Source organism: Mesoplodon mirus, assembly GCF_964341445.2.
Source record: "Mesoplodon mirus genome assembly, chromosome: X".
NCBI lineage: Eukaryota > Metazoa > Chordata > Mammalia > Artiodactyla > Ziphiidae > Mesoplodon > Mesoplodon mirus.
The window spans coordinates 36011310-36037028 of NC_138981.1; the positions used below are offsets into that span (position 1 = coordinate 36011310).

The window sequence follows — 25719 nt, forward strand, 5'->3', positions numbered from 1 at the left end:
GGATGGCCCCTTAGTGATCCGGAGAGGCTGCCAGGGGAGGAACATTTGGTACCCCACCTCCCCGCTTCTGCTGAGTATGGGTTTCTGATGGAATTAATAGGCAACCCCTTATTTATTGAAGACCTACTATGTGCAAGGCACAATGGGAGCCCCAGGACAGAGATCTTTTTACTCTATCTCCATCCCCACTCCAGCTTTTTGCCACACACACACACACACACACACACACACACACACACACAAGTACCTTCCAGGGCACATCTTTCTATTTGTTTTTGTAGAAAGGCTGGGACATGGAGGAAAGTGATATCACTGGAAATACTCAGGGATGTCACGTCTACATCTGGGGTTTTGCACTGCCAATTCGCATTTTTGGAATGAGTTATTTCTATGTACCTTCACAGCAGCCAGCACTGCAGTGTCTTGCATATATTATACACCCAACGAGTACTTGTCAATTGATTTTGTACAAGTATGTGACAGCATAAATATATTATGAAAAATGAGGAGTCTGAGCACCAAAAGAGTCAGGATTCCTTCTCCAAGAAAAACAAAACAAAAACCAAAACAAACAAAAAAACCCCACAGTGGTGGATGGAGCTTGGCTTAAAGTTCAAATGCTCCTGGACCCTGCCCTGCAGTATCTCTAACCAGGGGAATTTGATAAGGTAGTTGAAGGGTGATATTACCTTTGCTCTCTCACTGTAATCAAAGGACTCTTAGCTTTCAGGTGGACCCCACTGGCTACCTTCGTGCGGCGTTTTCAAGAGCACAGAATCATCCTTTTCACTATCGAAAGAATATGCTGTTTAATTTGAGGATCCTGTTGAACAAGGCAGCTCTTAGAAACGGTCACAGTTTCGCGGTTCGAAATTATCGGTAAGTGATGGCCAGAGATTTGAGTCTGACTTAGGAACCGTGGTGATAAATGAAACTCTATTCTGCTTAGGAACCGTGGTGATAAATGAAACTCTATTCTGCAGAGAGGTGCAGCCTCCTAAGGCCTCTTTCTGCAGGGTATAGTGCCAGGTTCTACCCTTGTTGGAGACAGCTGTCTCTAATTCCAGCTGAGCTTTCATTTCTCAGTCCTCTGTAATCAGATTTCATGGGGCGCTGGGAGGTGACGGCGGGGTGGGGGGCTACTAACCGTGGCACGTATAACAGACTAAATGTTCTGGACATCTTCCATTTGTGTACATTCTAAAGGAGCAACTGTCTGAAGGAAATGAGAGGAACTAATTTCCACAGGGCCTTCAGCTTGTATTTGGGTTTGCCTGAAAACAATATATCATTCTGGGGCATGGGGATTGATTCGATCTTTAAAAAAAACAGACCCCAAAAGAACGACTACATAAATATTTACAAAGCTGCATCTTCCTCACAGCCAATTGGCTATGCCTGCAGTCGAAGGTGGTGTGGAGTGTGTCCCTGGGGAAGAGGACAAGGGTGATGGGTTAATCGGGGAAGCAAGGCCATCAAATCTGGACATTGTTGCCAGAAAGCTTCTAGAGTAACTGCCTGTTAACAATCAGAATTTTCCCAGTGCCTCTTGACAACCGAAACCAACCTCAAAATGACCTCAATGACTCTTAAAGTTAGAAGCTTCTAGTCTGAAGTTTTCTCCCACTGTTAGGAAGTGGCCCTGTGATTGTGGCCCTGGGCTTCCCTTCTCTTGGCCGCCTGACAGCTCTGGACTCTCTGGACTCTACCATTAGCACCACTCAGAAGCCAGAACAACATTGTAAATGATATTGTAAAGTTGGGACCTCAGAGCCACAGAATAATGCCTTCTCCTATTTTACAGATAAGGTAAATGAGGCCCAGACAGATTATGGGGTTTACTAGTTAGTGCCAGAGTTAGACTATATAAACCAAGAATCTGGAGGAAAGCTCAGGTTTAGAGTCTAAAGAACTGGGTTCAAGGCCTGGCACTACCACTCGCTGGCTATATAACCTTGAGCAAGTCACTAAACTTTTCTGTGATGTTGCTTCACTTATAAAATGGGAGAAAGAGTAATACCTGTTCTGCCTACATCACAGGGTGGTTCAATCATTTATTTAATAAATACTTACTGAGCACCTACTTTGTGCCACACCCTAAGCAAGGTGTTGGAGATACAGTGGTAAATAAGGTAAATAAGTTATTTCATTCCAGACACATGAAGTCACAGTCTAGTAATAATCAGTGGGATAATGTGTGTGAAAACTGTCAAGTGACAGGCAAATGTTCATTATTTTATCATTCCATCCCACTGAGTTACATCAGATAAAAGTGCGATGAAATTTCATTCCACAGTTTTTAACAAAGACTCATCACTGAGCTGGAAATAATCAACTGAATGAATAACCAAAGCTTGGAGCTTAAACTTACACTCTTTTTTGAAAATCACAGTGATGACTGATTTTTTTTTTTTTACCATTATTACAGGTTAAATTTTTGCAAGTAAAACCTCTTCCAAATATTTAGGCATTTTTTGGCATTTACTAACATTCTATTTTCTCTATGCAGTAGCCAGACTATGACTCTGAAAATCCAGGCTAGCCATCTCTCACAGTGAATGGGGACTGAGGCAAAAGCATGGCTAAATCAGCCCAAATCCATACCTGCTATTTGAAAATATGAAAGCCTCGAATCACCCATGTCATTAGAAACTACAGAGCATGAGTCTCTATTGAAAAATGGCATAACTCTGAAATGGTGTCCTTTTCAGGTGGCGTGAGTATTTTTCTTTCCTGCTCTTTTTGTTAGCCACCCTACCTGCCAGCTAGATGATTTCAGAATTGCTGATCTCCAATAAGACCTATAATCTTTGACGACCCCTTAACAATAGAGAAAATCTCCCCATTATCTCTGCCTGTATGGTACTTTTACTTTGATTTTCAGCTTTCTGCAGAGATTCGGGTTCTTCCGCATCCCCCCACTCCCCCCATTCCCCCCTCCCCACCCCTGTCTCTCTTGGGAAAGGCGGAGGGCGCTTGTTACATACCATGTGAGTGTAGTGCTAGAGAGTAGTAGGAAATATGTGGTTAGGGTTTGGCGATGCCACAAAATAGGGACTGCACAGTTTTGAAGCGAGCAGCCATATCACATGGGCATGATAAAATGACTGCTCAAGTGAGGCTGAAGCCATCTACACAGGCTCCCGGATCAATCATTTTTAGCCAGTTTTTTTTTCTTTTCTTTTCTTTTTTTTTTTTCTTTTTTTACAAAATCAATAGGATTAGACACCAAGACTGCCGAGAACACCCAATCCATAGGCTTTTCATCTCACAAACAAGGCTCTAGAGCCTGGCTGTGTTTGGATAATAGACAGTGTCCTATGATTTGTTCCTATTAAGGAAACCACTTATAGCTTTTAAAGAAACCACTAAAATAATATCTTTCTTTATCAGAGGAGACCAATTTGTAAATGCAGTTCGATTTCATCTCACAAATAGAAATTTCTTCAGAGAATATTGAGCTAAGCCACCCAGTTCTGTGGAGGTTATGGATTGGAGCCAGAGGTGACTGGTTTTCAGGTATTTCATTCCAGGCCTCCCTAAGGGCTTACAGAACTCATTAAGTTCCCTTCATCCCACACACATGCCGATCTATACATACGTGGACATGCAGAAGCAATTACAGGCCATCCACACTCTTGTGTAGAGGAGAGAAAACAGTCCTCTTTGATTATTTACATTTTCCATCATAATTGAAAATGAGTGCCTTTTAAAAAACATATTTCTTGGGGCTTCCCTGGTGGCGCAGTGGTTAAGAATCCACCTGCCAATGCAGGGGACATGGGTTTGAGCCCTGGTCCAGGAAGATCCCACATGCCGCGGAGCAACTAAGCCCGTGCGCCACAACTACTGAGCCTGCGCTCTAGAGCCCGCGAGCCACAACTACTGTAGCCCGCCCGCCTAGAGCCCGTGCTCCGCAACAAGAGAAGCCACTGCAATGAGAAGCCCGCGCACTGCAACGAAGAGTAGCCCCCCTTCACCGCAACTAGAGAAAGCCTGTGCGCAGCAACAAAGACCCAACGCAGCCAAAAATAAATTAATTAAAACAACAACAACAAAACATATTTCTTCACTTCAGAAAATTATACAAGGCATGAGACCAGGAATGGAATGGGGTCATGATGTTTCCCTTGGCCAACAGTAGAATTGGGGTTTTATTTCTAGTTTGTTATTTTTAGTAATTTAATAATTTAAGATAAAAGAAGTAGAGGCGGCCACAGATTTTCGACAGTTTCGCATTTCCAGCCCTTTAATAGTAGGTCTGCACGAATCCTCACCCCACTCTTCAATTTTCAGATGAGGGCAAAGTTTCACAGTTTTAGAATACTGACTATCTAAGGTATCTTAGAAACCATCTAGTTACCCAGTGATCAATAGTAATTTATACCACATATGAGCATGTGGCAACAGTGACAAAGGTTGCAGGTATATTTTTATTAATAAATTATTATTATTGTTAATAATAGAGGGCTTCCCTGGTGGTGCAGTGGTTGAGAGTCCGCCTGCTGATGCAGGGGACACGGGTTTGTGTCCCGGTCCGGGAGGATCCCACATGCCGCGGAGTGGCTGGGCCCGTGAGCCATGGCCGCTGGGCCTGTGTGTCCGGAGCCTGTGCTCCGCAACGGGAGAGGCCGCAGCAGTGAGAGGCCCGTGTAAAGCAAAAAATAAATAAATAAATAAATAAATAAATAATAATAATAGAGAAATTTGGAAATGATTTGTGCTTTTATTTTCCAAATCAATAGGATCATATTCAAGGGTTTTGTGAAAAGAGAGTCACTCTCCCTGCCATGCGTTGCAATATACTTTTCTGGGATGGAAAGAAAGGGATGAAATTAAATTTGGGCCACTGAGAATTCAGATGGCTCCAGTATGGCCTGTGGGAAATCTTGTATTTATGAACTTCAAGAGTGTTGTGGAAGACAAAGACATGAAGGATCACTGATTTGTAGTTCATTTTCTTACTTTTTCAGATGAGGAATTAATGCCAAAAATGGAAAATGATCTTCCCAAGGTCATAGTTGAACTAGGACTCGAATTTGAATATTTAAAACCACTGCTCTTTTCAATCCACTGCTTTGATGAATTCGATCCTTCCAAATTGATCAAATTGGCCAATCTCCCCTTGCTCAATATCCTCCCATCCTCCCCCCCCCTTTTTTTTAAAGATATAGCCAAAATCTCAGTAAAGAAATCTCAGTAAAGAAGAAAAAAACACCAAGAAGATATGCCTTTTGTATGAGTCTGCAATGTTAAAGAAACACAAAAATCTCTGCCATAAGGCCCATTGGCCCTCTCTTATGCCTCCAGAAGCTAAAGTCTTTATCTCAAACTCTCCATGGGGATCAAAATATCATTTAACACTGAATTTTTTCCTACTCTGGCAAAGTCAGTTTCTGACTGACCACATTTTACTCGAATTAAGCACTTTCTCTTCCAACAAAATACAATTATACAAGGGAACACATCCAGGTCGCCCCCGCTACTCCAAACAATTTACTAGAATTGGAAAATGCAGACTGTAGCAATGAAAGGTTTCATTCTGCCAATAGAGAATACTCTTCCATTTTCTAGCTAGGAAGATATTTCGGTAAAGCTAACACAAGGGTCTACTATTACCTTGGCCTAACTTCTTAGCATTCAGTGATTTGGGGTCAAGAAATCTCTGTAATTATTTTTTCAAGGGATAAAATTAATGTAACGAACGAGTCTTGCCTTTTTCAAAAGCTCTGCTATAACCGACTGCCATGACAGTTTTGACAGAAAATCTGTATGTGGTTCCCATTGTTTTCTCCAATATTGTATTCTCCCCGTTATGTGTTGGCTGAAGAATGATAATGTGGTTTAGGTCTGGTTTACCAAGGAGACACACTTGAGTACAAAGAGACCAAGCATTTTATGGGAACACTAAAATAGTGATTCTGGCCTTGGTCTGGCTCATGAACTAGAGTAGGCTGCTTCCAACTGAAGCACCGGGTCTCTCTGAGAACTTAATAGCCCTTTAGGCCAGCGGTTTTACCTAGCTAACTCGCGTGTGAGTTTATCACCAGAAAGCAAGAAATGCTTGATACAGACAGGAAAAAAGGGGTCTGTGGAGGAGGCATTTCAACATGGTACAATTGTGGAGGTTTTCTACTTTTCTCTAATTTTTAAGTAGCTTAGGAAAGAGGTGTGGCAACTCCATTTTGGAGCCAAGGGGAGGTCTATGAGGAGACAGTAAACAGGATAGGAATTTAAACTGGAACCATTGTGTTTGCTTTCCTTCCAGTGATAAATTTTCCTGGTTAGCTCTTGATATCTATGAAAAACAACTCTTTTTCCCAAGACAACATTTCCTGCCCCGCCTCCTGGACAGAATTGAGAAAGGTGGTGGCTGCTCTAATGATTTTTCAATGGTGTAAACAGTACGACCCCCCTCACCAGGTGAGATACAGTTTTAAAAAAAATTTTCCAGTTAATTACTCCAACCCTCACAGGCTAGTATGACAGATTTACAAGATCTACCTTTCCACTCTTTTTGTCCCCAAGAACCCAGGGGACTTACTCTGTCCAAAAGGGGTTCACGGAAAGAGGTAACCAAAATATTGGTATAGTTCATTATTAATGTACTTCGGATTTGGCCCTCATAGTGCTATGGGCAAAAACTTATCCCACCAGGTCCTCTCACCAGTTTTCCAGGTTTTTGCACTTGACACAGGCTGCTCTACATAGGATCCAAGGTTATAATGCTTTTGTTTCACATGCATATGTCCAACCATTGTTCCTAGTAGTGCAAATACAATACTGGAGTGGTTGAGCCCTAGAGGATTTCAGCTTTAGCAACATACTAGACCACAGTCAAGGCTCCTCCATGACTCTTAGGTCCTGTGTTCAGCCTAGGCCACAGGCCATACTTGCTCTTGCCTCAACATTAATTCTGTTTGGGGGGGCTCTTGGTATCTTTTTTGTCTCCAGACTTTAGTCATGGCATTGAAAATCCATCATGGTGGATCTCTCTAAATTTATTCTCAGAAATCTGCTGAATTTCTTTTTTTTTTTTTAATTATTTATTTATTTTATTTTTGGCTGCATTGGGTCTTCATTGCTGGGCACGGGCTTTTCTCTAGTTGCGGCAAACGGGGGCTACTCTTCGTTGCGGTGCATGGGCTTCTCATTGTGGTGGCTTCTCTTGTTGTGGAGCATGGGCTCTAGGTGTGTGGGCTTCAGTAGTTGTGGCACGAGGGCTCAGTAGTTGTGGTGCGCAGGCTCAGTAGTTGTGGCTCGCGGGCTCTAGAGCACAGGCTCAGTAGTTGTGGTGTAAGGGCTTAGTTGTTCCGCGGCATGTGGGATCTTCCTGGACCAGGGCTCGAACCCATGTTCCCTGCACTGGCAGGTGGATTTTTAAACACTGTGCCACCAGGGAAGCCCTGCAGTACATTTCTTAAAGTTAAAAAAAAATCATTGTTATTATTACACATGCTTTTACTGAGACTCTTTGAAGGAATAAAATAAGCAGAGGACTTTTTTTCCCCTAAAAGTTAATAGAAAAGCCACAGGGTCCATTGTATCTGACCAGGGACAATAAAGAACAAATCTTCAAGCATAGATCTGAAGGGCAGTAGAGGGAAAAGAATGAAATTGTTTTCTATTGTATGTACATAACAAATTCTGTTTGTACCACTGAATGATTTCAATCATAATAGCTAAAATTGATCAAATACTTATTATATGCCAGACACTGTCTGATTTCCATGTATTAAATCATTTCATCCTTATAACAACCCTATAAGATTATTATACTCATTTTTTAGGTGAGGAATTTAGGTGCAGAGAGAGTTTAGATAACCTGCCTAACTAATACATAACAAAGCCACTCATATGGTTATTTCCAGCCGAGAAGAATTCAGCCTCTTTCCTCAAATTTTTCTTTTCTCTCAACATTCAGAATACTGGCTATCTAAAATGTAAACCACAGCCATATCAATTTTAAGGCATTAGCACTTTGCAGAGACACATGAGGCTACACATTTGCAATGTTGCTATGTGGTTGTTATGTTTTGTGTCAAGAATTAAACAGTGAATTACCATAGGACATAGATTTTGTTTTCTTAAATATATAGTTCTCTTTTTCTTTTTTGTAGATGTGGACAACCACTACAAAATAAAGTACAGCTAAAGGGTCGTGACCTCCTCACTCTAAAGAACTTTACAGGAGAAGAAATTAAGTATATGCTATGGCTATCAGCAGATCTGAAATTCAGGATAAAACAGAAAGGAGAGGTATGTAGCATTTCCACATTACCTTCCACTGCTACCAATCAGCCTTTTTAAAGACAGCCTTTCCAGAGAAAGAGGGAAAAGAAAATACATTAAAATTCCTAAACAGTAGCTAAGTAATGAAACTACACAGGCAAGATAATTGATTATCACTGAGTGTACAGGCATATAAAAAGCATAAAAATCAGTTATTTAATGACAATTCATTGCATTTCTTTCATGTGGAATGTTGAAAGTCATTATTAACTGAATCAGAACCTAAGAAATCATTTCTCTGGAAAGATTTTATTTTTATACCTTCTTTCTTTTCTCTGTGTGTTTTCTATCAAATGAAAAATAAGGATGATACATTTTTTCTAGCAACAAAATTTCAATTGTGGATGAATATCAGATATATCATCATTAGGATAATTTTAAAAAATTCAGGATGATGTGACAGTGTTAAAAAATTTATATTAGCAAAGAAACAATTAAATGGTAACCAAGTAGGAGAAGAGATGGGATATGGTGCCTTGCTGGAAGCATTATTCTGCATTTTGAGCAATTTATGTTTGAAACATGCTTAATTAATGCAGCAGCTTCATTTAGACTGCTTAATTGTGAAAGTGTTTTCATATTCCAAGCTTGTTCAGAAGCATTTGAAAGAGCTGGTTTCAGGTTGAGAAAGTTTTACACAACCTTGATTTTCTTATCTAGTTCACTAGCTCTCCAAGTTCCTAAGAACGAACTGAAAATAGGAGTGACTCCAACTGCTATGGGTTCCTATAGAAGACCTTGAAATAAGGAGAAAATGTCCCCCAAGATCCCAGGCTTTTTGTTCTTCACACTTCGTGGTGAGGAAGGTTAGCTGGCAGGAATGTGTTTGTTCTAGAACTCATCCTATGGGGAAGTCCATCTACAGAAGAGGAAGGAGGTAGAGCTCCACCCCACACCCAAACTCTCCAGATGGTTTCCACATGACTTCTAGAAACAAAGTCTTTGCACTCTCACAAGGATGAATGATGAAAGTGTAGCTGAAACTCTGGAGCTTCATCTTTAGGAGTCTGGGTACCCCACGCTGTGACAGAGAAGCACATTCCTAGCTGAGAAAACACTTCTGAACCAAGCATCTTCAGGGTCATTGAACACTGGTAGAGGTTTCCACGGATTTAAGTAAGAAGATGGCTCCAGTATGAAATATTAATAAACTTTGGAACAAATGTTCAGGTTGAACCCAGAGCAACTAATACTACTTTCTCATTACGTGTCAGTAAGCTGTGGGAATTCCTGTTCCCTTCCCCCATTTGTATACAACATGAAAAAAACACTTTAAATTTACTTTTTAAATAACATCTGAACACTTGTTTGGAAACAGTGTTCATTATTCTACATTTTCTGATAATGTAAAGAATAAGTTTTGAAACATAATCCTTGCTATTGGATATAGAATGTATATTTCATTTTAATTGTATTCTTGTCCTTGACTTTCAGTATTTGCCTTTACTGCAAGGAAAGTCCTTAGGCATGATTTTTGAAAAAAGAAGTACTCGAACAAGATTGTCCACAGAAACAGGTGAGTCCATAGACAAACTTGGACTTGTGTTGAAGAGGGGGCCAGAGGGTGAGGACCTGGGAGGAGTAGCCCAGTGGGGGGATTTGTTTGTCTCTTTGGCAACAACAAAGGGCAAATATTGTCACTGAGAATTAGCAGTGTAAGCCTCTGAATGCTCTTTCCAATTCTCATAGAAGCTGCAAGCAGAAGGATGAGTCTCATCTTAGGGATTCCATGAGGACTTGGGTAGAAGTCCCAAATAATTCTTCATGTTCAGTACAGAATGTCAGTTGGCATAAATTCTCAGGCCTCCAACTCATGTAAGCAAGGAATGTGTATTTTTCTAACATGTAAAGAACTTTTCCTTGTTTGTATCAATTTTGCTGGATGATGGAAACAATCTCTGCAATGCTAGGCAATCCTCAGTTGTTTAAGTGTTTACTGTGTCAATTTAGGGTCTCTTCCCCTTTTCCCCACAGTCATGGTTAAGTCCTGGAGAGTATCTCAATGTCCAGGCATCCAGAGCTATGGGGATCTGGTCACTGGTCATCAGGACATCATCATCACATGTCTATGCTGAAATCTGCTGAGACTTCTGGACCTTGACCTATTTGACCTTGACTGGCTCCCATTTACTGTGGAGTTTGCTTTACTTTGATCACAGGATCTGAAATATCTCTTGCTTTGGCTCTCTCAACCTCTTGGCAGCTCTGCACGCCACAGTGGGCACAGAGATATTGCAAGGCTCTCTCTACTCTATCGTTCCTTCCTCCTTCTGGGTGCTAGGGAGTTCTAGAACATTTGCTCCCTCCTAGAACGCTGTCTTAAAAGCAAGACACAGGTGATCTCAGCTCTGGGGTTCCCCAAACTCATCTGAAATTTCCATCATGCTTCCCACCCTTCAGTCCTTGGCCTGGGGGACAGACAGCAGGGTACAGTGTCAAAAGTCTATTTCTGTTGCTTCTTCTCTCTTGCTGCTTTTCTTCCCCTTCCAGTTCCCAGGTGATAAAGCAAGAGGAAAAACTGGCTCTGATTATCCATGTATTCTTTCAAGTCTGTTGTTTGTGCCTGAAATCCTAAGCTGTTGAAACTCAAAATTTCTTTTTTCTCAAACTATGATCTCTGTAATGAGTTTCAAAAAGTCTGTTTTGAAACTCATAAGCCATACATCACCTCTTGTTTCTCTCTGCATTTCTGCTCCATCAGACCTCCCTTGAATCAATAATATGACTGCCCAAATGGGCAAATGGATAGGACTGAGGAAAAGGTACCACAAACAAAAACATGTTGGTTGATCCTTTGCATATCTTATCCTACTTACAAGCATCAGAGCTTTCTAGGGTTCAGAAGCAAACAACTACTTCATGTAATTCTTGCCTTGTAATGATCAGCAATGAGGTACCTCAAATACATAACAAAATGGAGTTTAGAGTGATCAAGTGACTTGCTAAGTTCATGCAATTAATACAAGTTGGCACCAGGATTCAGATCTCAAGTTTACTGTTCTTACTAATGCACTCCCCTTGCCCTTTGAGGGAAGGAAGGAGGAAGAAAGGAAACATATAAGGTGTCATCTAATCTTTAAAGTCCCAGGAAGAAAACTGCTGAGAACATTTTGCTCTTTAAAGCTGGGTTCTTTAAAAGGTCACAATGACATCTGATGTTCAGTCAAGGGAAAATGAATACTGCATGAGCCAGTCAGTAATTCTGAAATTCTGCTCCTTTTCAACGTTGGTTATCATCTTTTAAAATCATTAGTACTTAAGAGAGGTGTTCTTTTGTGAAGTCATCAAAAGAATCGATTAATATATAGAAATTTCTCAATTTTAAGTTTCTTTCAGATTATTTTTTCTTGGTTGTTAGTGTTGTCTACTGCGTTTCTCTGTTCAAATGTTATTTTCGATTTAAATACCCCGAATAAGTGATCAGTTTTACCATGCACATATAACGTGGTAGTTAAGCTACTAATAAAACCAAGAGTGAAGATTTAATAAGCTTTTGGGTACAGACCCTGTGCTAAGTGCGCTACATTAATTACATGGATTATCTCACTTAATCCTCATGACAACTCCATGAGGGTGAGACCACTGAGGAAAACAGGCTGAAATAGTTTCAGCAAAAGGCCCACAGACATATAGCTAATAAATGGCAGACTCAGGATTAGAAGCTATTATTATATGTATTTTTTAAGTGTCTAATTTAATTCAGACATTTATTAGTCATGTTTTATTCCAATAAAGCTGTTTCTACAGGTGGCATTAAGCATTTTGTTAAATGATGGTTTTCTATAGAGAAATGCTCTGGGACTTCCTTGGCGGTCCAGTGGTTAAGACTCCACGCTTCCACTGCAGGGGGCACAGGTCTGATCCCTGGTCGGGGGACTAAGATTCTGCATGCCGTGCGGCAAGGCCAAAAAAAAAAATGCTCTGAAATCTGCACAAAATTACAAACTATAACAAATATATGAGAAAAGGAACATATGACCATAAAAAGTTATGGTTCACAGTGTATTCATCACTATCCTCAATAAATACCCATGGGTCTCATTGCATATGGCATCCTGCCAAACTCAACAGTAGGAGAATCAGTCAGAGTAAGCAGCTGATTTAAATGCGTACAGAAATGGTAAACCTCAACCCCCAACATGGCAGAGCATTTCTACTGTGTACACGCGCATCTTAATGGTTGTCGGTTGACACAATTTTTCCTCAAAGCCTGTTACCTTGGTATTTAGAATGAAACTAGGATGTAATTAAAACTGTCAATTGCTATCCCAGATTTGTGTCAGCCTCTGGGATGGGGTGATCCTCAGAGGACAGTCCTTGAGGCTTCCATCCCAGGCCTGAGTTGCAAAGACACAGCAGCATTTATACTTATCTCGGGGGACAAAATAAAATTCTCCACCCAATAAAATAGATAGCTAATAAGAACCTACTGTATAGCATGGGGAACTCTACTCAGTACTCTGTAATGACCTATATGGGAACAGAATCTAAAAACGAGTGAATATACGTATATGTATAACTGATTCACTTTGCTGTAGAGCAGAAACTAACACAACATTGTAAATCAACTACACTCCAATAAAAATTAATTTCAAAAAATTCTTCACCCAAATCAAGCCATATTAATTGCCCACGTAATATTTTTATTACAATGGAAGACACCTAGAGAAAAGTGCGCAAATCATTAAGTGTACAGTTCAATGAATTATTACAGTAAACACATCCTTGTAACTAATACCCAGATAGAGAAACAGGATGTGAATAGCACCCAGAAGCCCTCCCTTGTATCTTCCTCCAGTTGCTACTCCCCCCGCCCGACCCCCGCTCTGCCCCAAAGGGTAACCATTATCCTGGCGTCTAACCTCACAGATTAGTTTTGCTGTTTTCGAACTTTATAGACATGGAGTCATTCAGCATATGCTCTTTTGTGTATGGCTTCTTTTGCTCAGCATTATGTTTGGGGGCTGTATCGATGTTGCTGTGTGTGTAGTTGTAGCTTATTCATTCCTCACCCACTCTTTGTGTATGCCTGCCTGCCAAAGTGCACAATTCTCCTGTGTGTCTACTGATGATTATACTCTTTTACTGCAAATTAATTGAGCAGATAGGTGGATACATTTATTAATCTTGGTAAGTGCAGTAGCTGATGGAAAAATGCACACGGCATCCTACGAGATGGTTCTTTTCATTATTTAACACTGGTATTTGACTTTCAAGGTGAAATGGAAGCTAGTGCTTTCCAAGCTGTTTCAAATTCATCATCTTTACAGAGGTGGCAATATAAAAAACGTGATACTATGCTGCAGGAATGAAAGTGAAGCACAGAGAGGTTAATAGCTGCCTTAATTCTACCAGCAAGAGCTCTCAGAGCCTTTACACTTCCAGAGCGTGAATTCTATTTATATCCCTTCTTCCAAAGCTTGCAGAGATCCGTGAGGAAAAGAAACAGTAAAATAAGATGGACTTTTATTTTCCCAGACAGAAATTAAGATATTAACAGGTGAAATCCTTTGTTCAAAAATATCTGATGTGTACGCATAAACAAGTGAAACCGATAAAAAGAAACTCCTCTGGATGAAGAGTGAAGAGAGAGTAGAGACCCGTCCAGCTGTCTTCCTTTCCTCAGCAATGGCAGCTCCTGGTGGCTTCTCAGAACCTCTGACACCTTCCAGAACCACTTAATGCCATCCACGTCTGATGAACTGGTGAATGCTTGACCTGTACTTTTGGACTGGGGTCTGAGGCTTCTTTTCGATCAGTGACCAAAAATTGCAGAGGCAATTCCTTCTTAGAAGCAATGTCCTCCCATTTAATCTTCTTCAAGAACTGCTGAAGGCTTTGTCGACTGAAAAAAATTGCACAACCTAAAAGTTGAGAATTATGTTTTATTCGGTGGACTTGCTGAGGACTTAAGCCTGGGAGGCAGCCTCTCAGGCAGCTCTGAGGGACTGTTCTGAAGAGGTGAGGGAGGAACCAGGATATATAGGAGCGTTTGCAACAAAATCCAGGTAGTCGGAACGTCAAAAAATTACCGTTAATGAAAGAAAACCAGACATCTCAAGTTATTGAATTTAGCACTTTTCTATGTATGGGAAGAAGCAAGAATCTGGGCTCATGGAAATCATTCCTTTGATATGCACCTTAATTATCTAGGGCCAGTATCCTGTTCTTTCCCATCCTGAGTCCCCTCAGGGTGCACTGCTGGGGTGGCTGTAGTGACTGAGGGCTTGGCAGTGGGCAGCCCTTTTGTCTCCATCCGGAGTTCCCTCAGGGCGGTGGTAGTGGCTGATGATAGCCCACAGCATCATTTGTGTGCTGATAGGGCAGGCAACATTTTTCATTCACAGCTTCAACTCCTATTTCTTAACACTTTCTGTAACCTCTCTTCCTACCCCTACCTCATAAGTCCAGGCTTGACGGGAATCTTCGTTATAGCACAGAGAGAAAAATGAAAAGGCAACAAACAAATCCTGGGTTGTCACAGCAAAATGACTTCTAGTCAAAGTAAGAGTATGACTTCAAGCAAACTTGCCGGGAGGCCTTAAACTTTCTCTGAAATCTTCCTCCACAGTCCCCAACCCTCAATGGCATTCATCCCTGTGCCAGGCACATAGTAGGTGCACCATAAATACTTTCTTGATGAACGTGCAGTATTCATTTTTGTTTAGGTGACTTTCCCTGTTTCGAAATAGATTAAGGGCTCAAGAGTGATTAGTGATTATAATCGTCACTAAATCACATTAGCTCACTTCACTTGTAATAGAAAATTCCATTGACAAAATTAGGAGATGTTTGCAAGTGAAAAGAATGGGTCCTCTCTCCAGGGTAAAAATCCTTCCTGCATTTGTTCAGTAAGTATTTGTTGAATACTTACTATGTACCAGTATTTATTCTAGGTTCCTGAGATTGATATATCAGTGAAAAAAAGAGAGGTAAATCCCTGCCTTCATGGAGCTGACATTCTAGTTGGTACACAGACAATAAACAATAGACATAATACATTTTAAGTGGATGATATATCACGTTGGAAGGTGATAAGCGCTCTCAGCAAGGAGAAGACTGCCTGGAAGTGAGGGAGAAACATGTACTCCATTATTTGGACTTTGCCTTTTACTCTGAGTACAATAGGGAAATCTTTGGAGGGTTTTGAACAGAGGAGGAATGTGATCTAACTTGCATTTTAAATGGATCTCTCTGACTGCTCTGTTGAAAATAAACTTTGGGGCTGGGGGTGCAGATGAGATAGAAGCAGAGAAAGATGTCAATAGGTAGCTATAGGACATAGAGGCTGGGGCCAGGGTGGTGGCAGAGGAAGGCATAGTAGGGCCAGATTCGGGATATGTTTCGAAAGGAGAGCCAACAAGATTCCTGATGTATCAGGTAAGAGACGCATCAAGGATGACTTCAAGGTTTCTGTCTGAGCAACTGTGGGCAGGATGGAGCAGGATAGAGCAGGTCAGGCAGGATGGAGGGGAAAATCAAGAGTTCAGTTTTGGAAGTATTGAGTTTGAGATGTCTTTTAGACACACACAAGCAAAGATGTTGAAGAGGCAGCTGGATATTAGTTGGAGTAGGGGAGTGAAATTTGACCTAGAATACTTGGGAGTCATCAGCATACAGATGGTATTTAAGGCTATGGGACCAGATACAATTATAAAGGAAATGAGTGTAGATGGAGAGAAGAGGACCAAGGACTAGCCCTGGGGAACATCGACATTAAGAGGTAAAGGAAAAGAGAAAGAACCAGCAATGGCGATTGAGAAGGAGCAACTACCAAGGTAGACGTAAAAGCAAGAGTGTGTGGTGTCCTGGATGGTGTGCGAAGAAAGTTTATCAAGGACAAGGCGGTGAACAACTTTGTTAATTGCTCCAAGGTCAAGAAAAATAAGAACTGAAATGGCCACTAGATGTAGCAATGTGAAAGTCATTGGTAACCTTGGTGAGGGGAGTTTTGGTGCCATGTTGGGGGGCCAAAGACTTATGGGAATAGATTCGAAGGAAATGAGATGAGGAACTGGAGAGAGAAAGAAAAAACAAGAGTTTGGCTGCAAAGAATTAAATGGATACCCGGCAGGGGAAATAAGGACACGAGAAAGTTTGCATTTTTTAAATTAATGAGTGAAAAAATTAGAATAGCCTATTCACGATGCAGGTAATGTAAGAGAGAAAGGGGAGAGTTGGTAGAGCAACATTCTTGAGTAGGTGAGGGGGCATGGTTTCTAGTTCATACATGGGGTATGTAAAGTTCATCTATGCTGAACAGGAAGGGAAGCAGAATATATGGGTACAGATGCTGACAAGTACAGAAATGGGGTGATGGAATCTGGAAGTTCTCTGTTACCATTTTTTTCATTGAGGTGGGAAGTAAGGTTATCAATCTAGTGCTGGCTCTACTTTCAAAATATATCAAGAATCCAATCATTTTCTCATTGCTTCAGTGGTTACTATGCTGGTCCAAGCTATCAATTCTCAGCCAGATTTTTGCAAGTCTCCTGACTGGTCTCCCTGCTCCTGCCCTTGCCCCACTATGGATGTTCTATTAAAACATACGTCCAATCATGTCATCCTCTACTCCAACCCTCTGATGGCTTCCCATCTTACTCAGACAAAAGTCAAAGCTCTTGCTTCCTCCCCACCTTCCTTCTGCAGCCTCACCAACTATTACTCTCCTCCTCACACACTCTATACATTCCACACTAACTCTGTTGTTGTGCCGTGAATCCACCAGTCATGACCCTTCCTCAGGACCTCAAGACATGCTCTTCCCACTGTCTTGTATGTTTCAATGTGGCTTCCTTGACCACGTTAAAATTATAACTCCTATTCCTTACATTCCCTATCCTCCCTCCCTGCTCTATTTTTCATGTAGCACTTGTCAACATCTAACATACAAGATATTTAATTTACTCATTCAGTTTATTATCTATCTCTCCCCCATTAGAATGAAAGTTCCAAGTAGGCAGGGACTTGTACCTTGTTGTTTACAATGCTTTTCACAGTGCCTAGAACAGCACCAGGCACATACTTTTAGAATGAATGAATAAATTTTAGAACCATGCCATGAGGCTAGGACCTGTTGTGGTCACTCCACAGAGACAAGATGTGCCTCCCACCAAAATTTGGTTTGACTGTTGACAGTGAGGATAACATGCTTGCACCAAGAGGGTATGAAAAGGTTTATTATTCACATAATGTGGCTTTCTGGGGAGAGTAGGGCTAGCTCCAAAATTGGTCCCAAAGTGGCATTAGAGAGCAGGAAAATTATATGGCTTGTGCTTTTATTGTGGTTGTGGGGTGAGGCTGGGGTGAAGATGCCCGTGCACAGGGCGGGAGGAGAAGGGAGAGTGACGGTGGGTAGCAATCAAACATCATAAATTGAGTCAGATTCTTTATTACAAGGTCCAGAGCAAGTAGGACTGTTTGTGTGTTTCATGTTCTCTCATTCTACCTGGGATGTGGCACATCAGATCTGCAAGGGATCTTAGGGCTCTAGGCAAACTGCCTGATTTTCAGATGAAGACTGAATCCAGTTCCACTATGTTGTCCTGTCTCTGTAGATCCCAATGGAAGTTGGCTTAGGGGCTGGCTCTCCTAGGAGAAAGCTCTAGGTTCTTAAAAACAATCTTGAACAAGTTTTTAGACTCTTTGACTCTCAAAACTCCTGTCTATAAAATTCTTATAATAATATCTAATATGCTCTTTGTCAGAGTGAAGGATTCAATGGAAGAAAGTTTCTGAAGTGCCAGCACCTGGTAGTGCTGACTAGTCATTGCTAGAGTCAGAACATAGTGGCCTGTAGCTAAAAAACCATTTGGTAGGGGCATTTTTAAGAGAATACTTTTAAGTATGAAATAGGTAGAATATAATTATTTTTTTAATGTAGTAAAAGAAATGAGAACAATTGTTTTGTCGTGGATTTTTTTTTTTTTTTTTTTTTTTGCGGCACGCGGGCCTCTCACCGCCGCGGCCTCTCCCGCCATGGAGCACAGGCTCCGGACGCGCAGGCCCAGCGGCCATGGCTCACGGGCCCAGCTGCTCCGCGGCACGCGGGATCCTCCTGGACCGGGGCACGAACCCGCGTCCCCCTCACCGGCAGGCGGACTCCCAACCACTGCGCCACCAGGGAAGCCCTGTCGTGGATTTTTTGTTGTTGTTTTACTTAGGAAAGTTTTCAAATGAACAGAAAGTAGAAAGATTAGCATAATGAGCACCCCAAGACCCCTTACATCAATCAACTGTTAATATGTTGCCTCTTTGATTTATCTGTTCATTTTTGTTAGTGAAATGTTTTTTTTTTTTTTGGCCACGCAGCGTGGCATGCAGGATCTTAGTTCCCCAACCAGGGATCGAAACCATGCCCCCTGCAGTGGAAGCTCAGAGTCTTAATCACTGGACTGCCAGAGAAGTCCCAGTTAGTGAAATACTTTAAAGTAAATTAAAGCTACAATGAAATTTTACCTCAAAATATATCAGTATGCATATTTCAAATAAATAAGAATATTTTCTGTATAGCTACAATATCATTATCACACCTAATAAAAATGATTTGTTAATATCATTTGTTAATATCACCTATCCATATTCAAATTGCATTATTCAAATTGCATTAAGGTTTCAGTGGGCTGTTTCATGAGACTTTGGGTCAAATTCCCCTTCATGAGTCTAAAACTCTTTGTCCCCCAACTCACCATGACATTAATGATTTCCTCCTTTCTCATGGGAAACAAGTAGGATTAGAAAATTGTGACTGTTGCATATTTTCCAAAAGACAAAGGTAGGTATATTACAATAAGGAGGAAAAAAGTAATGTTTGCAAAATTCCTCAGACAAGTCTCTATCTTGTAATTATACTTATTTGCCTTTACATTGTAGATCTAAGAAAGCCTGCCTATTGAACCTGTCTCAAATGAGAAAGTAAAGTTCTGATTGGATGTCACCATTTCCCATAATTTTGCCTCAGGGTATGTGGTAAAAGGGCTCTCCTTGTTACCACAGAGTCTAGCTATGGCTTGGGGCAGGCCCCTCTCTGTGTCATCCTCCCCAGACCAGTGGAATGTGCTATGAGGGTGGGGAAGGAGCCATCCTCATCTGCTCAGATGTCTGCAATAATCTCACATCCCATGGAGGGTTGAAAACTGGTGAGGGCAACATGTGAATGGTGCTTAGTCCTGTCTTGGTTGGAGGATAAATACAGCAGTTGAATGACCTTCTGATCTTGCTGACTTCTAGTGACCTGAAATTGCCATTTCAATACTCACTTTATTTACAATTTTTAAAAAATTAAGGGCTTGGGCTTCCCTGGTGGTGCAGTGGTTAAGAATCTGCCTGCCAATGCAGGGGACACGGGTTCGAGCCCTGGTCCAGGAAGATCCCACATGCCACGGAACAGCTGAGCCCATGTGCCACAACTACTGAGCCTGCGCTCTAGAGCCCACGAGTCACAACTACTGAACCCACGTGCCACAAGTACTGAAGACCACACACCTAGAGCCTGTGCTCCGCAACAAGAGAAGCCACTGCAATGAGAAGCCCACGCACCACAATGAAGAGAAGCCCCTGCTCGCCACAACTAGAGAAAGCCCGCACACAGCAACGAAGACCCAATACAGCCAAAAATAAATAAATAAAATAAATTTATTTAAAAAAATTAACCTATAATCTATATACTGGAAGATGCACAGACCTTAAGTGTACAGTTCAATAAGTGTTGAAGAATACATATACTCACGTATATGGGTTTGTAACGTACAAACTGTCAAGGTATAAAGTATTCCTGTAACCCCAGAAAGTTCACCAATGCTCCTTCCCAGCCTATCAGCCTCTCCAGAAGCAACTAGTGTTTTAATTTCAGCCACTCTATGTTAGTTTTGCCCATTCTAGAGCTTCATCTAAATGGAATTATACACTATGTACTCTTTTGTGTCTAGCTTCTTTCATTCAGCATAATGTTTGTGAGATTTGTCCATGTTGTGTGTATAGTAGTGCATTCCTTTTCATTACTGAATAGTATTCCATTGTAATCCATGACATCCCATACTACAGTTTATTTTCCCATTTTCCTGGTGGACATCATTATATATTTTAAAGAATAAAAATGAGGTATAGGGCTTCCCTGGTGGTGCAGTGCTTGAGAGTCTGCCTGCCAATGCAGGGGACACGGGTTCGTGCCCTGGTCCGGGAAGATCCCACATGCCGCAGAGCGGCTGGGCCCGTGAGCCATGGCCGCTGAGCCTGCGCGTCCGGAGCCTGTGCTCCGCAACGGGAGAGGCCACAACAGTGAGAGGCCTGCGTACCGCAAAAAAAAAAAAAAAAAAAAATGAGGTATAGTCTCCAAATGAGAACATGCCCCATATTGCCCAGATCTGAACAAGAGGGTGGAGAAATGGGCACATATCTGAAGGAGAGTTAAGTGCTGGTACAGAAAATTTCATCTACTTCTCTCCGTTCCTCATTATGCTTTCCCTGGGAATTCCCTATCAGAGAGGCTGGTCAGATTGAAAGATTTTGACTTTTCAATTGAGATGGTGCTGATTGCTCATAATTTTGTTTGCTACTTTCTTTTTTTCAAAATGCCTTTTTTCTCTCTCTTTTACTGTAGGCTTTGCACTTCTGGGAGGACACCCTTGTTTTCTTACCACACAAGATATTCATTTGGGTGTGAATGAAAGTCTCATGGACACAGCACGGTTTGTAAATCTTCTCTTTGAAGCTTATTTCAGAATTGATGGATAAATGTCAAAAAGAAAATATGCTTCTCTTTTTTTTTCTTTTTTTTTTTTTTTTTTTGCGTTACATGGGCCTCTCACTGTTGTGGCCTCTCCCGTTGCGGAGCACAGGCTCCGGACGCGCAGGCTCAACGGCCATGGCTCACAGGCCCAGCCGCTCCGCAGCATGTGGGATCTTCCCAGACCGGGGCACGAATCTGTGTCCCCTGCATCGGCAGGCGGACTCTCAACCACTGCGCCACCAGGGAAGCCCTATGCTTCTCTTTAAATAGTGGTTTTCCGTCTCAGCGTCCTTTGGACTGTTCTCTGTTTTCCTTCTTTCCCTCTTTACCTGATGTTCTGAATGCCTCTCCCTCATCCTCTGGCCACTTTCCATGGGTTAAGATAATAATTTTTCTTAGAAATTTGAAGAGGTTTCTGATTATAAAATTTCAAACTTTGGGAAATTTGGTCATCAAGCATGACATTTAAAAAATTAATTAATTAATCAATTAATTATTTATTTATGGCTGTGTTGGGTCTTCGTTGCTGCACGCAGGCTTTCTCTAGTTGCAGTGAGCGGGGGCTATTCTTTGTTGCGGTGTGCGGGCTTCTAATTGCGGTGGCTTCTCTTGTTGCGGAGCACGGGCTCTAGGCACACGGGCTTCAGTAGTTGTGGCATGCGGGCTCAGCAGTTGTGGCTCGCGGGCTCTAGAGCACAGGCTCAGTAGTTGTGGCGCACGGGCTTAGTTGCTCCGGGCATGTGGGATCTTCCCGGACCAGGGCTCGAACCCGTTTCCCCTGTGTTGGCAGGCGGATTCTTAACCACTGCGCCACCAGGGAAGTCCAAGCATGACTCTTATGTTTTACAGTTGAAGAAATGGAGGTCCAGGGAAACTGACATGTTCAATGACCCATAACCTGCTAGCATCAGAGCAGGTAGTGATATTAATAGCTACCATTTATTGAACATTTATTCTGTGTCAGGCATTGTTCTAACTCATTTAATCCTTATAACAACCCAAATATATTGGCATAAAGAAGTGAAACAACTTAATTAGGGACATACTAGCTTCTATAACACAAAAATCTCGAAATGTCAATGGCTTAACATAGTGCAAATATTCCTGATTGATAAGACGGAAGGACTGATTATTTGTGTGGCCATTCAGGAACTCTGGATGAGAATGGTCCTACCGTCTTCAACATGTGGCCTCCAAGGTTATTCTGGGTGTCAGCATCCAGCCAGGAGCTAGGGGAAGAGAGCATGGAGACAGGATGCTTGCTTTAAAGCCACATTAGCAGGGAAGTGGCACAATCACTTCCACTCACATTCTTCTGGCAAATACTATTAGCTCAGCCCTACCTAGATGAAAGTGGAGGTGGGAAAAGGCTCTTAACCACTAAACTATAGTTAGAGACTGAAACGTAGGTCCCCTGACTCCCCATGCAGTGCCCTCACTATTGTATCATGTCTGATTGAGAAATATAGAGCAAATGTCTTTGTTTAAATATTTCGCCCTTGATATCTAAGACTAAGGATTATTTTCTGAAAACGATGTGCCATAAAGCAACTCCTTGCAGACACTGGCTGCTTTTTATGGCAGCTACCCTAGTATATACTAAAAATACACCTCATTTGAATTGCTGAAGAGATTTGAAATAACTCATCTTTAAACCTTTTAGTTACGTTATTTCAGATGGGACAATGTTAGTATTAACAAGTGTTGTGTTCATCTTCTGGATGCAAGGGACAAAAAGAATAAATAAACATAAATGAGTTTTTCTTCCAAATATGCTGCCACTGACTGGAATTATATTTGCCTAATAACTGTTTCCACAAAAGTGAAATATACTTTATTCAAGAGCAAATATTACAAGCTGGTTAGGGGTTGAAGCCAGGGCCACAGCCAGGAAAGAAGTTTCAGTGGGGATCCTCTATATAGGACCAAGTGAATGACGGTGAATGAGTCATGTGTGAACTCGTGGTTGGAAGAAGATACAGCTGGAGGAACAGATGAACATCCAACAAAGAGCTAAGGAGTGTGCATTGGCAGCAAGAAAGAGGTCAGGGCCCAGAAATCAGTGGAGTAGGCAGGACCCCAAAAGCAAGAGACGAATAGCCAAGCATGGGTTGAAAGCCGAGGATGAGTAAAAACATATTTTTTCCATGCTTGCTCTCCACACAACTTGCACTGCAAGTCCTTAGTTAGAGGAGCTCTACACAGATCCTAGGAAAAATAATCTGCTCACAAGTCCCAATATGACTGGGACTTTTTAGTCCATATAATACATTCCATTGCTACATGGATACATGGATACATAAAATTGGATCCATAGAATTCCTTCTGGTCATTCCATCTTATCCAAAAGACTCGAAGGAAAATAATCATAGCTCCTTCTTTTTTTTTTTTTTTTGCGGTACGCGGGCCTCTCACTGCTGTGGCCTCTCCCGTTGCGGAGCACAGGCTCCGGACGTGCAGGCTCTGGACGCGCAGGCTCAGCGGCCATGGCTCACGGGCCCAGCCGCTCCGCGGCATGTGGGATCTTCCCGGACCGGGGCACGAACCCGTGTCCCCTGCATTGGCAGGCGGACTCTCAACCACTGCGCCACCAAGGAAGCCCCATAGCTCCTTCTTAAAGGGTGTATACTATGGACCTCTTGTACTATTATTGCTAAATCTTTGTAAAAACCTTACAGGGACTTCCCTGGCGGTCCAGAGGTTAAGATTCTGTGCTTCCACTGCAGGGGGCACAGGCTCAAACCCTGGTAGGGGAACTAAGATCCCACAAGCCATGCAGCGCAGCCAAAAAAAAAAAAAAAAAAAAGAAAACTTACAAAGTAAGTATTATTGGCCCAATTATTTTAAGGATGATGAAACCATGACTCAGAGGAGTAATGGAGCTTAGCAGCTAAGTCAGCATTTAAATCATGCTGTTGTTTGAAGGCCATGCTGTCTTGGTTTACCCCTACTGTCTCTTTTATACAGTCAATGAGAGTGGCAGTGAAATGAGTTACAGAAAACATTGGCTTGTGCGCTGCAAGGTCCCAAAGACCACCCCCATGTTTGATGATTCACTAGGAGGGTTCACAGGACTCAGCATACAGTCAGACGCGTGGCTATGATTTATTACAGTGAAAGTATACGAAGCACAATCAACAAAGAGAAAAGGCATGTGAGAAGAAATCTGAAGGAAACCAGGTACAAGCTCCCAGGAGTCCTCTCCCAGTGGAGTCACTCAGAATGCACTTAATTCCCTTAGTAAGGAGTTGTGACAACATATGTAAAATGTTATCCAGCAGGGATGCTCCTTAGAGACTCAGTACCCAGGGTTTTTATTGGGGGATGGTCACATAGCATGCTCTGTTTGACATGTACCCAAATTCCAGACTCCCAGAAGGAAAGCAGGTGTTCATTTTAAACCATATTGTTTACAAAAAACATTTTAGGCACAGGGAGTTACTCTTATCAGTCCTGGGAATGGTGGAAACCCTCCCCAAACTGAAGCTCCCATACGCCATCCAAGGGCCAATCTTACGCTCAGGCCTTTCAAAGGACAGCGGACAGGACTGCTGTGTTTTTTGTTTGTTTGTTTGTTTGTTTTTTTTGCGTTACGCGGGTCTCTCACTGTTGTGGCCTCTCCCGCTGCGGAGCACAGGCTCCGGACGCGCAGGCTCAGCGGCCATGGCTCACGGGCCCAGCTGCTCCGCGGCATGTGGGATCCTCCCGGGCCGGAGCACGAACCCGTGTCCCCTGCATCGGCAGGCGGACTCTCAACCACTGCGCCACCAGGGAAGCCCAGGACTGCTATGTTAACTGTTTTCTGCGTGGCTTGGAAATCAAAAGACTTGAGATCTAGTCCAAGCTTTGCCACTTACCTACTCTGTGACCTCCATGGGTGAAAATTTCTCTGGATCTTAGTTTCCTTTTCTATAAAATGAGGGAGTTCCGATGTCGAAGGTCCACTTTATCCTCTCAAATGTAAGCAAACATATTAAAGTCATAGCCCTTAAACAGAGGTGTGTCCCAGTGTAAACTATGTGTAGATAGATGCAGAGTCATTTGGATCTGGGTAGAGATAGGAGGTAGAGAGAGAATTCCAAGGGTTCTAAAGCTAGTTTGAGAATTATGTTGGGGAACCTGTTAAAAGGCAAAATTCTATGCCCCACACTCAGGAATTCTAATTTTGCAGGTTAGGGTTCAGTTGGTATCTGGGAATCTATATTTTAACAAGCTCCTCAAGTGATTCTGCTGCAAGAGGGGCAGGACCACACTTTGAGAGACCCCGAATTGGGAGGTTGTGTAGTAATCTTGGCTGTTGTGCTGTCAATCTCTGCTAGTGTGTTAGTAAAGAAGGAACAGCTAGTAAGATATGTATATGGTTTCATGCTAACTGAATGTGAAGGGCACACTGATAGTGCAGGCAAAATGGTTTCAGATTTGTTATTCTTAAAATATATATGTATATAGTAGCAGAAGCAGGAAAATGAAAGGAGTTTCTGCTTCGGGAAGAAGGTGATAGCCCAGGTATTGGACATATTGCATTAAATGTTGAACCTCCACGTACAAACGTCCACGAGCCACTGGAGATAAAGAATTCGGGTAAAGTTGATAGCTGGAGAAATAGAAGTATAAACTCAGTGGTAGAAAATGAGCTGCAGAGTCTCACTGTGTGAGAATTCCAGAAGGCTGAACCTTGGGGACAGGTGCAGTTAGGGAGG

General features: G+C 42.1%; 1 protein-coding gene and 1 long non-coding RNA gene across 2 annotated transcripts in view; one reads left to right on the plus strand and one right to left on the minus strand.

The window, feature by feature from the left end:
• Positions 1–677: 677 nt before the first annotated feature.
• OTC (ornithine transcarbamylase) overlaps positions 678–25719 on the plus strand; it is a 65452-nt gene continuing 40410 nt past the window's right edge. The window contains exons 1-4 of the mRNA XM_082610286.1: positions 678–879; positions 8121–8259; positions 9727–9808; positions 20891–20978. Of these exons, the coding sequence (XP_082466412.1) occupies positions 803–879; positions 8121–8259; positions 9727–9808; positions 20891–20978 (386 nt within the window). The 5' untranslated portion in view covers positions 678–802. The remainder of the gene's footprint in view (positions 880–8120; positions 8260–9726; positions 9809–20890; positions 20979–25719) is intronic.
• LOC309796877 overlaps positions 13341–25719 on the minus strand; it is a 175120-nt gene continuing 162741 nt past the window's right edge. Inside the window, exon 3 of the long non-coding RNA XR_014292516.1 lies at positions 13341–14156. This is a non-coding gene — a long non-coding RNA (uncharacterized lncRNA). The remainder of the gene's footprint in view (positions 14157–25719) is intronic.